This window comes from Marmota flaviventris, chromosome 18 (assembly GCF_047511675.1).
Source record: "Marmota flaviventris isolate mMarFla1 chromosome 18, mMarFla1.hap1, whole genome shotgun sequence".
NCBI lineage: Eukaryota > Metazoa > Chordata > Mammalia > Rodentia > Sciuridae > Marmota > Marmota flaviventris.
The window spans coordinates 22,588,878-22,604,369 of record NC_092515.1 but is presented as its reverse complement, the minus strand read 5'-3'; the positions used below and the strand labels follow the sequence as shown (position 1 = coordinate 22,604,369).

General features: G+C 40.8%; 1 protein-coding gene across 1 annotated transcript; it reads right to left on the bottom strand.

Annotated features, from left to right (window-relative positions):
* Nucleotides 1–287: 287 nt before the first annotated feature.
* On the bottom strand, nt 288–5,562 carry Uqcrfs1 (ubiquinol-cytochrome c reductase, Rieske iron-sulfur polypeptide 1). Its single transcript, XM_027941472.2, has 2 exons — nt 5,289–5,562; nt 288–1,178 (listed from the first exon to the last, which is right to left on the bottom strand). Exons 1-2 carry the CDS (start codon nt 5,500–5,502, stop codon nt 568–570), a joined length of 825 nt encoding a protein of 274 aa, XP_027797273.1. The 5' UTR covers nt 5,503–5,562; the 3' UTR covers nt 288–567.
* Nucleotides 5,563–15,492: the final 9,930 nt, after the last annotated feature.

Sequence of the window (15,492 nt, the reverse complement as noted above, 5' to 3'; positions counted from 1 at the left end):
ATAAAACCACCTAGCCAGACCTGGGGGAAAAACCCTCAGAGCTGCTAACACTCAGAACTCTTTCTCATAGATTACATTCAAAATTACCACACAGATTATACAGCAGGGGAGAAAACAGTCAGAAGCACTCTTACTGAATTCTGTGAAAAAAGGAAAAGACTAGAGATGACCAGCTTGTTTCAACTCATCCTCACAATGAGCACTGTAGAATCTGCGTCCCTGACACAAAGGAGGAAATAAATATTTATACAAGTAAAAGACAAAGTCAATTATAGATTTCACAAATATCTTGTACACCAGTCTGTAATTTTTAATTAGAATTAGCTATCAAAGACATTGCACCTTTCAAGTCTGTGACCGAGCTTAACAATGTTTAACAGTAGCTTTATTAAGTGAATGCTTGTAAGTACTCAACATTAGATTCAATTTACTTCACATTTGCAAGTACATTATTAACAATCCTTAAATATTTCAAATCAACCAACTTAGAAGTACAGGAGGCTTGCCCTCAACTCTTCTAAGGTGACATGAAAAATGAAAGCAGCCTAGAACTTTAGTTCAAAGTCTCTAACCAACAATCACTAGATCATCACTGGTGAACTCATACGAGGGAACTTCAAGGTTGAGAGGCGCAGGCCCCTTCCTGATCCTGCCTGATGCATCATAGTGTGACCCATGGCAAGGGCAGTAATAACCACCAAAATCTCCTGCATTTGCAATGGGTACACAACCAAGATGAGTACAAACACCTATCAGGATAACCCATTCAGGTTTCTTTACTCGATCCAAATCATGCTGTGGGTCCCGCAACTGGGACATTTCAACAGCAGCTTCCTGGTCAATCTCCTTCTGGGTTCTGTGGCGCACAAACAGGGGTTTGCCTCTCCATTTGAAAGCCATGTTCTTGCCTTCTGGAATATCGGACAACTTGATTTCAATTTTCGACATGGCCAATACATCAGCAGAAGCACTCATGCTGGAAACAAACTGGGAGACAACATTCTTGGCGGCATATGCAACACCCACAGTAGCTGTTGCAGTCACCAAATAGGAGAAACCTTTTCTAGCCTCGCTGCTCTCTTTTGAAGACTTTGTGCTATCTAACACTTCGGAGCGACGATAGTCAGAGAAATCAGGCACTTTGACATCCGTGTGGGAATAACGAACAGAAGCAGGTACTACAAGGCAAACAGAAAGTTAAAAACAATTAGATAAGTAACTAATTACTGAAAGGGGTATACATCAGGAAACAGACCTTAGACTCATAGGCAAAAATTTAAATTCTCAAAACTCACCAGTTGAGACTGGTGAGTAGTTGAAATGGCAGTACTAGCATATAAAATATCAGAAATGAAATGAAGTTGACTACAAGCTATTATATTGGTATGAACCACAAGATAATATTTGTAAATTGAATTTCTCCTTGAAGGTTGTTGGAACATGGCTCATTGAGGATTAACATATCATAGCATTAAGTTTAGAAAGTTAAATAGCACAATTAACAGCTATACTTCAAAGTTTCCAAAAATCCAATTGCTAAGACATTTGGTACAACCAAACTAAATACTTCTCATATTCTCTGGATTAGAAAAGACCCCAAAACTTATCTAACCTACCTGGTTAAACTGATCTGCTCATCTCATTAAGGCCAAAGTCTAGTCTTCAAAAGTAAGTACAAAACAATATATATTCTGTGTTCTGCTGGTATCCCTTCAGTTACAGAAAATTTATGAATTTCTATTTTAGACTTGAGGGTATAAACTAATATTATCTTCAAGTAAAGTTTCTAATGTGCAGAAAAGAACATCCTTATCATAACAGGCAGCTCTTAAAATAAAACCTGCAAAAATAACTATTTCCATTTAGCAACAGAAGAGAAAATTTTTCCTATATTTCCCTCTTCAATGAAGTTTTATATCTTCTGTAAAAGGGCATTACCCTTTTTTATTGCCGTGGGCCCCTTTAGTGAGATGCTTCTACTGTAGGCTACCATGTGTGTCAAATGAATGTAAATAAACAAATAATTACTGCCTTCATAGTATTTTGGGAACAAGTAATTTGTATAATAAAAAAGATTTTTAAAGTCATGTCCTCTCTCACATACCATTTGTAAACATCTGACAAAAAAATGGATTTACTGGTATCACTTTTAAATGTTTCAGGAAAGCAAATCTCTTTGTAAATCATATCAGTTTTAGGAAACCTGCCATTAGGTTTCCTTTTTAGAAAAAGAGGCACTAAAAATTGTTAACTTTTAGAAAACGTGTTATTTCAAAGCTGTACTTATAAAAACATTTCATTAAAATAAACTGCAATTTCATTCATAGGCTTTCATCCTATTTCTTTGAGCAGTCAAACATTACAATACAAAATATTTCAACTGTTTTTCATGTGATTGTCAAGATCAATAACTTTATAGAAGACACAAATATTCATAAATAATGAAACCTATCAAAATCACTATGTATACTTTTCTGACTAGCCCATTTTTTTTGTGGGGATCAGGACATAGATGGTGACTACCTGAGATTCATATTTATGACTTCGTGGCATCAAAGTGACTTACAATGTACTATTTTACCTACTGCTAACCTGACAGTACAGACTGGCAATTTGGAATCAAGTATGAATTGTTTTTCCCTGGCAAAACCTGGGACAGTAAAGAATGTTTCATATCTAAGATAAAGAAACCAAGGTCATACCTCTACATTAAAAACAGTATCCACAGTATCTTTTAAAGAGTATACAAGGTAATGTCTAAGAACACTACACAGAATGACTGTCATTCTCAAAGACTTGATGGCAAAAGAAATTCAGTTGTCTACCTCTCTCTACCTAGCAAGTACTTTATTGGGTTACATGGTCAAGAACTCTAGGAAATTAAACTGCCAGGTTGCCAAAATCATTCTCTCACTAATTTACAAGGGTTGTATAATGTCTGACTTTGAGAAGCAAAGATGTTGCAATTAGTTCTAACCTAAAACAAGATCAGATATTTATGGAAATATCACCTAGAAACAGAAAAAAATCAAAGGCATTTTAATAAATATTTTTTAAGTTTTAGTTTTAAAGTGACCTCTGATATGCAAGAGATGCTACCCTGGAGTAAACTTCCTCCCCAATTCAAAGATCTGCTCCTGATCAATTCCTCCCATACTGTCACTGTCTTTCTAGAAACTATCTAAATACAACACTTTAAGGTGAACTTAAGCTACAAGCTGAAGGCATGATGATAGAAGAGATTTTTTTTTTCTTATGGTTCTACATTTTTTTGCCTAGTTTAAAAAAAAATTCTAGAAGAAACTCTTTAGCCATTTGACAAAGATGCTTTTCACCTTTGCTATTGAAGTTTTCTCTTCTTGTTTATCACCTCCAACAACTTGAGATTCATACCTATGACTTCGCGGAACCAAAGTGACTTACAGCCATGTAGTATTTTACCTATTGCTAACCTGACAGTACAGACTAGCAATTTGGAATCAAGCATGAATTACTTTCAACTGGCAAAGCCAAGGACAGTAAAGAATGTTTCATACCTAAAAGATAAAGGAACCAAGTTCATATCTCTACATTAAAAACAGGTACACGAGGTAATGTATAAGAACAAAAATAAACTTGGAATGGGCCAGGGTACTTCATTCCTACCCTGGACAGTTTCTCCAAAACCACTAGTGCTCCTCAACATTCACTCACAAATACTTTGCGTCAACTTTACGAAATCTCAGACTGTAGAAAAGAAAAATGTAGACACTCTATTCCTTTAAGTTCAAGGTCAGAGGAATAACCAATGAATACAATACAGAATGGGAAATGTTATATGCTATAAAGACATAAAGGAATGAGCAAATATAAAATTTTATTGACCTGATCCAAAATTGTGATTGAAAGGATGGGTAAGACCTGCACATAAGGAATAGTGAGTGGAAGGATCATTAGAAATATAGAGAAGCAGTGCTACTTGGGAGACTTAAAAGATGGGGAATCACTTAACCAAAAAGTTAGCTGGGCCTGGGCAAACATAGTGAGACCTCCTCTCAAGAAAGAAAATTAAAAAGTAAAAAGAATAGAGTGAATAATGCAGACTAAGTTTCCCCTTGGGGCAACTTGATTATCGTGTAGCACAAAGACCACTAACTCAACTGTCAATGGGACCAAGCAAGTAACACAATAGAACAAGCAAGCCTAGTGAGAACTGGAGTGGACAATTATGGGAGCAGCCAATACACAGCACACTAGACTTTACCTGTGTAGAAACTATAGAATCCAGTGTTGCCACCCTATAGTACTTCAAGAAATATCAAGAGTTTTCCCAGTTTTTTAATACTAAGCAATCAGCTTGCAGTCGTACTGCCTAAATGGTGCCATTTCACAATCTCCAATACAGGGCATTAGTTAAATGAAAGACAGGGAACAGAAGACTAAACTGAGATCTGTTGACAGAGGATACCAAAAACAATCCTGGAAAGAGCTTATGGCTAACACAATCAGTCTTGCTCTATCTCATGCACAATGTCCATCCTCGTGCAGGTCATTTTACTTCCTGTAGTCTGTTTTCTCATCTGTAAAACGGGAATACCATCAACCTCAAATTTTTCTTCTTGAGGATTAAATTATGTTGTGAAAACCTTTAGACAAGTGCCTGAAAAAGATTGCTGGTACTCATACTGAAACTGATCTTGGAGCTGTGTTATTTAAATTGAGGTGGGTTTTTTTTGGAGGGGGGGATTAATAAGGCGTGTTGTTGATGAGGAAAGACACTGAAGGAATAAAGTTCTTAATTTTTTTTAACATTTATTTAATGTCCAACAGCTTTCTACAGATTATGTATGCCTCACGACATCCCTAATGAAATTGGTAGAAGCATGAATCCATTTCATAGGAGAAGAAAACATTTAGAAATTTGCCCAAGGTCAAACTACCTGTAAGCAACAATATCCTCTGTCAGACTTTGTTGGAAGTAGGAGGACGCCGGAGTTGGGAACTTAACCAACAAGTTAAAGATTAGTCTGCCCAAGAGGGCCCAGATTCGAGTCAAGGGAAGGACTCCCACATAGGGCTGCAGCATCACTTAAGACCGCCCACCTTAGCTGCGTGCCCACGCGAGGACAATGGAGGCCCGGAGAGGTGCAGCGTCCTGTCCTGCCCAAGGTCGCCCCTACTCGGAAACCCGATCCTCCCGAATGGGACTCCTCCGCTCTACATTTCTACACGCCCCCGCCCTCCTCGGCTGCTCCCCGGGACTAGGGCCGGAGGGAGCGAGAAAGGAGAGACCCTTCAACCCGGCTCACCATTGAGGCCCACGCAGGCGACCAAAGGCCGGCCCACGGCCTGGCCACTCAGCGACTCCCGGCACAGGAAGGGTCGCTTCACGTCCAGCACAGGCGGCTCCGGGGTGGCGGGCACTGCGGCCTGCACCAGAGGCCGCAGCGCACCCGCCACCCCGCGGGACGTGGCCGACAGGACCGGTGCAAACGGGCCTGAGCGGGCGGCGACCGACAACATGGCGACAAATGATAGAACCGCCGAGCCGGTCACAGGGACGACCTTCCGCCCGCGACGCAGGCGCAAGAGGCGACGGATCTGTGACGTCAGCACGCCGGGCGAAGCAGAGTCCTGAGGGGCGGGACGAAGCGCTGCGTCGAGAGCGGGCCACAAGCCCACGCTGAGGGTGGAGCGGCCAGGAGGCGGGGCTTAACGCCAGCTGTCAATCAGTACGTTTGCCTGGTGGTCTGCGTTCCCGTCGCTGCTTAAAATAAGAAGACAAAATAAAACTAAGGTCCGGAGAAACGTCCTGTGGGCGTGTTTGTGATCAGTTAGGGCAAAAATTTCATCTGGGGCGACCTGGGCATAAGAACAAATTACTATAGTTTAAATGAGGATAACTCTTCCCAAAAAGGAAAAAATAAAACTATATATATATATATATATATATATATATATATATATATATATATATATAAAATATCACCTAGAATATATTGTAACCTCTATGTATTTTCTGTAATGATTTTTTTTATCGTCTTAACCAAACAACAAAAGGCTAGGGACCTGTGTGCAAAGATTAAAAATAATGACCTAGCCAGGAACTGTGGCGCATGCCAGTGGCTGGAGAAGCTGAGGCAGTTGGGTCACTAGTTCAAAACCAGCCTCAGCAACTTAGCTAGACCCTAACTCAGCAAGACCTAAATAAATAAATATAAAAGTACAAATTAAAAACCTAAATATAAAAATATAAAAAGGCTGGGGAGTTGGCTCAGTGGTTAAGCCCTCTGTGTTTTATCCCTGTTACATACACACACACACATTTATTAAGCATCTACTGTATATTGGATTTTGTTTTCCAGCATTCTTTCATTTGTAATCAGGCTCCTGCAAAGTAGCTGCTATTGTTACCAACGTTTTACTAATGAGGGAACATTTTACTGATGAGGTAAGTCTCAGAGAGATCCTTTGTTCACAACTGAATTGCCAGGAAACAGTGAAGCAAGTTTGTCTCCTGAGTCTGTGGTCTTAATCAACACCACTACCCAAGTGAAATTTTAGGGGATGCAGGGGTGCAGGGATAGATCCCATAATCATTTCCTGTCACATGTTGAGAGAGTTACCCCCTTTTTACTTCTCTTTCAGTCCTGTTTACACCAATAAGAAAGTCTGAGTTTGGTGCTAATATAATTTTAATTCCTCTCTATATTTGTTAATCCCCTCTTTTAACACAATAAGCCTTGAATTTGAAGTTTTCAGCAGACAACTGAATCTAGAGAAAATTTAATAATATCACTTATTTTCATGGTATTTACTTTTTAATTCATACTGGTTTTCTGCCTATTATACTACAGTGAGATAAGACTTCATTCATTCTGTAAAATAATGAATTAATTTAAATATTAAGTATATCCTAATATGAGCAATGCATGGCTTTGGCAAAATTGTGAATCAAGAATGTGAACCACTGAGGTTTCTCAACCCTGCTCAGTGCTGTGCATGGACTGCATGATCTGGGCAAATTTTCTAACCTCTCTGCTTCAGTTTCCTCATCTATAAAATAGAGGTAATATTGATGGTGTCTACCTGATAAAGTTACTAGGAGGAGAAAAGCTACTAATATGTGCAAACTACCTACAAAGAGGCCTGGCACAGAGTAAGCAGCAGGGAGGATTTGCTGGTGGTGTTTTTATTTGAAACTGCCACTTCCTCTGGAACAATACCTCATTCCTTTGATCCCTGCTGCCTTTCTGTTCCTTTCTCAAGGTTCACAGCACACTGACCACTTTCTCCTTTGCCCAGCTGTCTTGATAGAGACAGGGGCTGTGTTGTTCTCTCAAGACTGGAAGCTGCCTGCCTCTTCACGACTGAGCTTGCCATAAAGCAGGTATGGAGCTTACCCCCAGCAACAACTGGGAAGGATCAAAAACAGACACTTCCGGAGCAACTACAAAGGCAGTCCATGATTTGAGTACTTTCCATGAAATTACTCGTTTAATTCACAACAGTCCTCTGAGTGTAGTAAGAGTAGAAGAAGAATGAATGAATAAATCTTCTGGAGACCCTCACAACTTCCCAATGGAGTAAGCAGAGTTCAAATTGTTATCTCCAGACTCTCTGGGTCCAATCCCAGTTCTGTCACTCACCAGCTACTTCCTAGGGCAAGTTATATAACCTCTGTATGTGCCTCAGTCTTTATCCCGCAAAATGAGGACAATACTATCTACCTCAGAGTTATTTTAAGGATTTAGTGGATTAATAATTATAAAATGCCCAGAACTGTGTCTTGTACGCAGTGAGTGTTATGTAAGTGTTGATAAGAATAATAATTCTGTTTTCTATATGAATAGAAGAAATTCGGAGAAGAACAATGACTTACCCAAAGACACATCATTGATAAGTAAAAGAACACTTTTGTTCTGGGGCTGTTCCAGTTTTGCAGTAGAGAGAATGGTAGTTATATGGCTAATCAAATGTTGTCTTGCAAAAGAAGGAGGCTAGCATCTAAGAGTGGCAGGCAGGCATATTGGAACTTGGAACTTTGATGTCTGACCTGACTTCCTCTTGGTAGTTGTTGGTTTTTAACTGAACTGCCTATTAACATTCATGCACCAGTTTACTCTGTCCTTGAATACAAATTTTTGAAGGCTCCAGATGCAAACAACCTGGTCTGCATAGCTGTGACCCACACTAACTGTATAACTTTGGACACTGCTGAGCTTCAGATCCCTCATCTGCAAAACAGGGATAAAATGAAATTGCTCTGAAAATTCAAAGAAATAACGCATGTGAAATGCCTAGTGTTTGGTATAAAACAAGAGCTTAATAAATATTTGTTGTTATTTTTATAAACTAGGAGGAAAAAAATAGCCAAAGGCCTGGATATATAAATACTCGGTGAGCTTCTCAATAACCAGGAAGTCTGAAAAGCAAAGTATCTGTATGAATTAAGGATTGACACAAAGTCTTTTTTTTTAACAAGTGGGTACTTCATTTAAATCAGAAGTCATAGACTGGTGACCTACTCTTTAACCTCTCAGTTCCACAGGGTGACCTGTTGGACTGGCATACATGATGCTAGCATCATTAGAATTATTTGCTAGCATTTACAAATTGTGAGTATTCACCCATACAAACTGTGGTTGATTAATACCTCCACATCCTCCCCCATCCCCACTGCCAAAGATGCAAGTCCTAATCCCTGAAACCTGGGAATATATTACCTGTTACTTCACCTGACAAAGAGACTACAGATCTGATTAAGGATCTTGAGATAAGAAGATTATACTGGATTGTCTAGGTAGTCCCCAGTGTAATCACAGCATTCTTATAAGAGGGAAGCTAGGGGTCAGAGAAGAGAGAAATGCTATCCTTCTGAGCTTGAAGACAGAGGAAGGGGGGCTGGAAATGATGGACCAACTGTTAAAAGCTGGGAAAGGCAAAGAAATAGATTGTCTTCTGAAGCTTTCAAAAGAAATGCAGCCCCGAAAACCAATTTTAGAACTGTAAAATAATACATTTGTGTTGTTTTAAGCTACAAACTTTGTTATAGCAGCAATAGAAAACTAACACACACATTTGCCTTTCTTCAAAAACAATAAGATTTGACCACCTCAGGCCTGTGTCCTTATATAGAGAAAGATCGTTGATGCTATTAACCCAGGTGGGTAGTCACTGATCTGAGTCCTTTCCCATCATGTTCACTTCATATAGCTACATAACCTGCTATCCCCTGAGGCGTCTGAGCATGGGACCTCAGCTTTACACAGTTCCACGGGAAGGCTTGAGCCATTGCCAAAAGTGGTAGGACACCAACATGCAGTGCAATCTCCTGGTTCCATTTGGTACCCAAGCATGAGCTGAATTTTGAGATGTTTTCTTCTCCCTACAATTTTAATGTTTCCATCTGGACAATGGGGATGTGTAGAGGGTGGGAGAGGGGAGTGTGCTCTAAGGAGACTCTGCTAGGATTTGTCAATGATTGTCCTCTGTTCCTGTATAACGCAGAAAGCTGGGAAGACCCTCCTCAGGAAACATCCCTCCTCAACCACTTTCATCTCACCTTGTGCCTACACAGAAAGGCTGGTTCCTCCTTGCTGGAGGGGCCCACGCTTGTCTTCCATTTCCACACCATTACCCCAGGAAATGCTTAGCTTCTCATCTCCAGTTCCAGTCGTTGTGACAGTTTCAGCCTCTCCCCTCAGCCCATGTCCTTCGCTTGAGCAGCGAGACGTGAAGACTGACAGCCGCTTGAGAACTGCACAGACTGTCCCCAATTTAAGCCATTTAAAATGCATTTCTGTTCCATAAAATCCGTTTCCATAATTCTGTGCCCCCACTTCTTTGAAAGATGGTAACCCTAGGGAGGAGAAGAAATTAACCAGGGAGGAGAAGTTCAGACGTGCTAATATTTTAATCACTCGTTCCTTTAACACATTAGTCACATTCATTAAGTATGATTAATTTGCCGGCTTTGTTGAAAATCATATCAGTTTCCCTATCAGCTGTACATCCATCTCTTGCCAAATAAGCTGCTGCAGTGGCACCAAAAACTTCCCCTTTTAATGCCCCTGGATTATATTATATGCCCCCTGAAAGAATGGTCGAGTTAATTGAACTCGTTTGTATAGAATACTTGCTAAAAGCCTGTATTCCAGAGTTAGGCTGCCTCCATTTAATCCCAACTCCTCCACTTGCTTGAGTCCCTTGGGCAAGTAACCCAAGCCCTCTGAGCCTCAGTTTCCTCACTTGAGGATTCATTCTTTTACTTGAAAGACTTTTGTCTTTACCATATGCCACATTGTTTGCCCATTGCTTAGAGATGGAGCAGTTAAGTACAGTATGGCTAAATGTGTCTGGCCATGAGGACCTTGCATTCTAGGGCAGCAAAATAGATAACAAATAAGAATGTCATATGGTAATACAGTCTATGGAGAAAAGAAAGCAGGATGAGGGGAGGAGAGTACTGGGTTGGTGGGAGAGGACATTATTACCCTAATGAACTCAGGGATCACCTACTTCAACCACATCTCCACTCTATAGGTAGATAAGTTTGTACCTCAGGAAAAGTATGCATGGATCTAGTCATCGAGCAAATGTTGAGTGTTCAGCACTTGCCATGAGTTCCTTGGCGACAGGCTGGGAACTCAGGTTTTGAGCTGGAGGTACTCATTGTCTGCACACTGCCCTAGGCCTGGCTTTCTGTCTCTTGAAATGAGAGGCAGGGAAGGAGCACTAGGGAGGGTGCTGTCCCGTTGCTTGTCTGCTTGCTTTGAGCTCCATGATGACTCTGTGAGAAGTCGTTGGAAGAAGGGAAGGTGAGTGAACATGTTGTTGAATGGAGGCACTGGAAACATGATCCTCTCTGTTCTCCAACAGCCATCATTTCTGTATAGTGTTAGGGATTTCCTTCCCATGCCCTGCACAGATGGGAATACCCTGAGAGAGATGGGTCTGGTATGAGCTGTTTGATGGAGAATTGGGCATTTTCAAGGCAGAAAGGAGTACTAGGGAGGGAATAAGCTGAAGGGACATGCCTCTGATAGACCTGAGCAGCTTGTAGAGGGCAAAGAAGATGCTAATGTAACAGGGCCTCCCTGCTCCTGACTCCCTCTCCACCCTGCCCAGGATTTCCTAACTTTGAACCTTCAGTCATATTGTTTCCAAGCATGAAGTTCTGGATCCCTTCAGTTTAAACTCAACCCAAAACCTCTGGAACCTTTTCCCATTCCTCAGGAAAAACTGCACAGCCCTGGGTGGGCCTGGGCCTTCTTCCTGATCCAGTGTCTCTGATGCCCAGTTATCATCTTGGCAGAGAGAATCCCAGCAGATTCCCCTTCTCCCTAGAAGGACCAGCCTCCCTGACTCTCCAAGATGTCCCCAGGCATTATTACCGTTTTAGCCCATTTTGTGTTACTTTAACAAAATACTTGAGATTGGATAATTTATACAATAAAGAGGTTTATTTAGCTCATACTTTTGGAGGTTGAAAGTCTTAAATTCAGGCATCCACATCAGGAGGGGGATTTCTGCCACAATATAAGATGGAGTTGGCATTACTTGGAAGGAGCATATGAGAGGCCAGCGGTACATGCACTAGAGGCATTCAAGGGAGATGTTATGCTTAGTTATAACAACCTGCTTCATGAATACCAATCTAGTCCCAAGAGGAAAAGGCACTATGGCCAGGAGAGCACCAGTCCCTCTTAATGACTTAATCACCCCTCCCACAGGCCTTATCACCTCATATGGTTACATTGGGGACTGAAGCAACAATATGGATTTTGGAGGGAAAACCACTTTCAAACCATTGCTCTGGGGACCTTGAATATGAGTGAGAGATCAGGAAGAAGGCCCAGGCCCACCCAGGGCTGTGCAGGACGAATACAAGTCATTATTTCCTTCCCATAACAATGCCCAGGAAACATTAAGGGAAGTTAAATTAAACTACCAGTTGTCCAGCATTGCTGCCGGAATAATAAATTCATAGGTTAAATAAATGTTATTTGTACTTTTTTCAAAATTGATGGACACAGTGAAGCAGATTGTGATGTTCTTGGTATTTAATTTGTATTTCAAGGTAATAATGAAGGCAGTATCCATTTGTACATCTAAAGGCCTTTCATCCATGAATCCTGAGAGCACTTTTCTAAGCATATTGGGAATAAATTAAGTTGCAAACCCTCCATGAAAAAGATTAAAGTTTAAACATAATTTTGAGGAACCACTTGAGCTCATCCATTTACCTGCTTAGTAAGTACACTCACCTATTTTTCTTACAATTCTCTTTCACAAAAGAAGGAACTTTGTGTGGCATGTAGAACCCACACAACAGAATTGTAATGTCAAACCTGCTGTGTCTTGAAACAAGCCCAAGCAGAATTAAACCTGCCTTCTGAGACAAGGTGATAGTAATTAAACCAGATATCCTATAACAAGTTGTGCTGGCTGATTAATTATTTGATTACCAGATATGGTAAGTATACTTGCAATCAATACAATTGCCTAAAAGCTCTGAATTAGAAATTGTGCAATAAAATATAACTGAAAGGTATTAGGAATTGGTAGTTTTAATTACAGAGAATGATTAATTGATCATTCAGAGGGTATTGATCTACAACTTATTTAATTCTTTGCAATTAAATTTGCCAAATTTGAGTCTGAATAACTGATGATTTTTCCTATTAATGCTAGAGCTTGAAGGGACAGGGATGATGAAAGAGGCAAGATGGGCTGGCCCTGCACACAAAGCCTAAGCTGTCCCATCCCCTCTCCCCCACCGCAGGACCTTTGCTGGTACTTACCTGAAGCACCCACTGCCATTCTCCCCTGATTCATTTCTTTATCTTGGTCCAGCAGAAGCTCCCTCAGTTTCCCTCCAGGCAACTGAAGGCCAACCTGAGAAGATGACCAGTCACTGCCCCTCATTTCTTATCTCCTTGCTCAGTTTTCTCATGTGCAAAAGGGGGCTTATGAAATGTGTGTAGCGTGGGCAAGGAAAAGAGAATGCACACTTGACAGCATCCAACTACAACTGATAGTTTAACTTCCCTTAATATTTCCTGGGCGTTGTTATGGGAAGGAAATAATGACTTGTAATTGTGCACTGGTTAATATTTTTCTACCACTGTTGTTATTACCACTTTCCATCCTCTTAGTTCCCATAGAATGTAGGTCAATGCCCTCATTTAAGTTCCAGTATGCTACCCTACATTCCCTTCTGTATTGTCTCCACTAAATCAGTTTTGTAGGGTGCAGAGTCTTATAATTTTTTGTTTCCTGCTTAGAGAAGCATCATTCTGTCCACAATTGTGTAAGAAAGACTGAATTCCCTCCCTTCAATTTGTAATGGCACTTTATGCCACAGATGAGCCCAGGAAATGTGTGCTGGTTGAAGAGAGGTCAGCAAGTGCTTATGGAGCCTCTTGGGTTCTGGAGATAGAGTAGGGTCCTCTTATTGGAGACAGAACTTGACACCTAGGGGAGGAGAGAGTCCAGAGGTGCACTGAGGTCAGGTGAGACAGGGAGAGAGGCAATGCAAGACTGGTCACATGGGCACAGAAGAGAAAGCAGAAATGGGGACAGTACTACTGATCCAGGAGGAGTAGGAATGCCTGGCACTTAAGCACCAGGCAGATACTTCTGTGGAGAGAGGCATTTGTTTCACTCAGAGACATTCCCCTGGTTTGACCTGGAGCAGTCAGACACTCTAGGTAGATCTCTTCCAGGGAACAACAAGTAAATAGCTGAAGTTTCCAAAGGTCGAGTCTTGCCTGCCTTCTAAGAGAATATCAGCTGGGATTGTCCACCCCAAATCCTTTTTTCCTGTACTTGTCTCATAATGAGGCCAAATATCCTACCAGATACCATCATCTTTCCAGCAACCCAGATATAAGAGAATATGATCTGACTTGCTGGTGACACAGAAAGGCAGAGGCCACAGGAGCCCTGGACTTCAGCCAAGGGTTCATGGAACCTGGAGACAGCAGATTGGGCCTTAGAACTCTTCTCACCTGGGGAGTAAGATCTGCTTTCTGACTAGGTCCTCCTAGGACCCTCAGATTTTCCATGGTCCTAGACCTCTCATATCTCCCACAGATGAGGCTGTGCAGTCTTTACTCAGAACCCCACTCCAGTTGTAGAAAGGTGTTCAAACATAAACTATCAGATAAGTGCAAGATGTTCATCACAGTTATGTTTATTAATGGTGAAAATTGTCCCTAGACTTACTATCTACCATGCTGGATGAGATTAAAGTATATTCATAAAATGTCTTTGCCATCATTTAAAGTTAAAACATACATCTCTGTTTAAGGACATAGTCAATGATACTCAATATGTTAAATAAAAGGCAGCTTACAAATCATAATATATATGATCAAGTTCTTGTTAAAGGTATTTATATGCATGTCTGTAAATGTCTGTCTTTGCAAACAAAGAAGTCTAGCAAATGCACATCATATGTTAACAATGATTATCTTTGAACAGTAGAATTATTTTTTTTACTTTCTCTTTTACATTTTTAAATATCCAGTGATTCTTACATTGAGTTTATATTAATATTTTTGCAATGAAAATATAAATAAGTAAATCTGTCTCCATTTGGAAGATGGTAAGAAGCAAATCTCATCTGTTTCTACTTTATTTTATTATATTTTGGGGGGTGCCAGGGATTGAACCCAGGGGCACTTAACCTCTGAGACACATCCTCAACTCCCCCCCCCCCCGTTTTTTTCTTATTTAGGGTTTTTGTTTGTTTGTTTGTTTTTTGAGACAGGGTGTCACAAAGTTGCTGAGGTCCTTGCTAAGTTGCTAAGGCTGACTGAACTTGCAAGCCCCCTGCTTCAGCCTCTAGAGCCACTGGTATTAAAGGCATATGCCACTGTGCCTGGTCTGTTTCTACTTTAACAGCATAAGAAAGGAAGGATAGAAAGGATTCAATCTGTAGATAAGGACTTAGAGTTCAAAGAAAAGTGAATGGGGATTCTAGCCACTTTGCCCAGCCCACCTCCCTGACTCCTATTCTTCCCCACTTGCTTATGTGCTGCAGAATTCCAGGGCACATCCTGTTCTCTTAGATGCCAAACTCATTCCAGCCTCAGGGCCTTTCCACCAGCTATTCATCTCCCTGGCACACTCTACTGCCTAGGTCTTCACACAATTGGGTTCCTTTCGTCATGATTCCCAGGTTAAATCCCACCTTCCACTGGAAACTTCCATTAATATTTAGTTTAAACTGGGTCTTCTCGCCCTTCACACCCCTTGTCATTCATGCCATTTTTTTTTGTATTTGCTTGCATCATTGATACTTATTTCCTTTCCTACACACTCATAGTCTCTTTTGTTCACTATTGTGAGCAATTCAGTGTCTGCTGTAGCCCAATTAGCACCTTTAAAGAAACTAAACAGAAATTCCTGCCCATCTTCACAAATTAAATAAAAATAAAAAAATATAAAACCCGATTGTGTTTGAACATAAGGAGCTCCAGTGAAGTTCTCTGTTTTTCCATA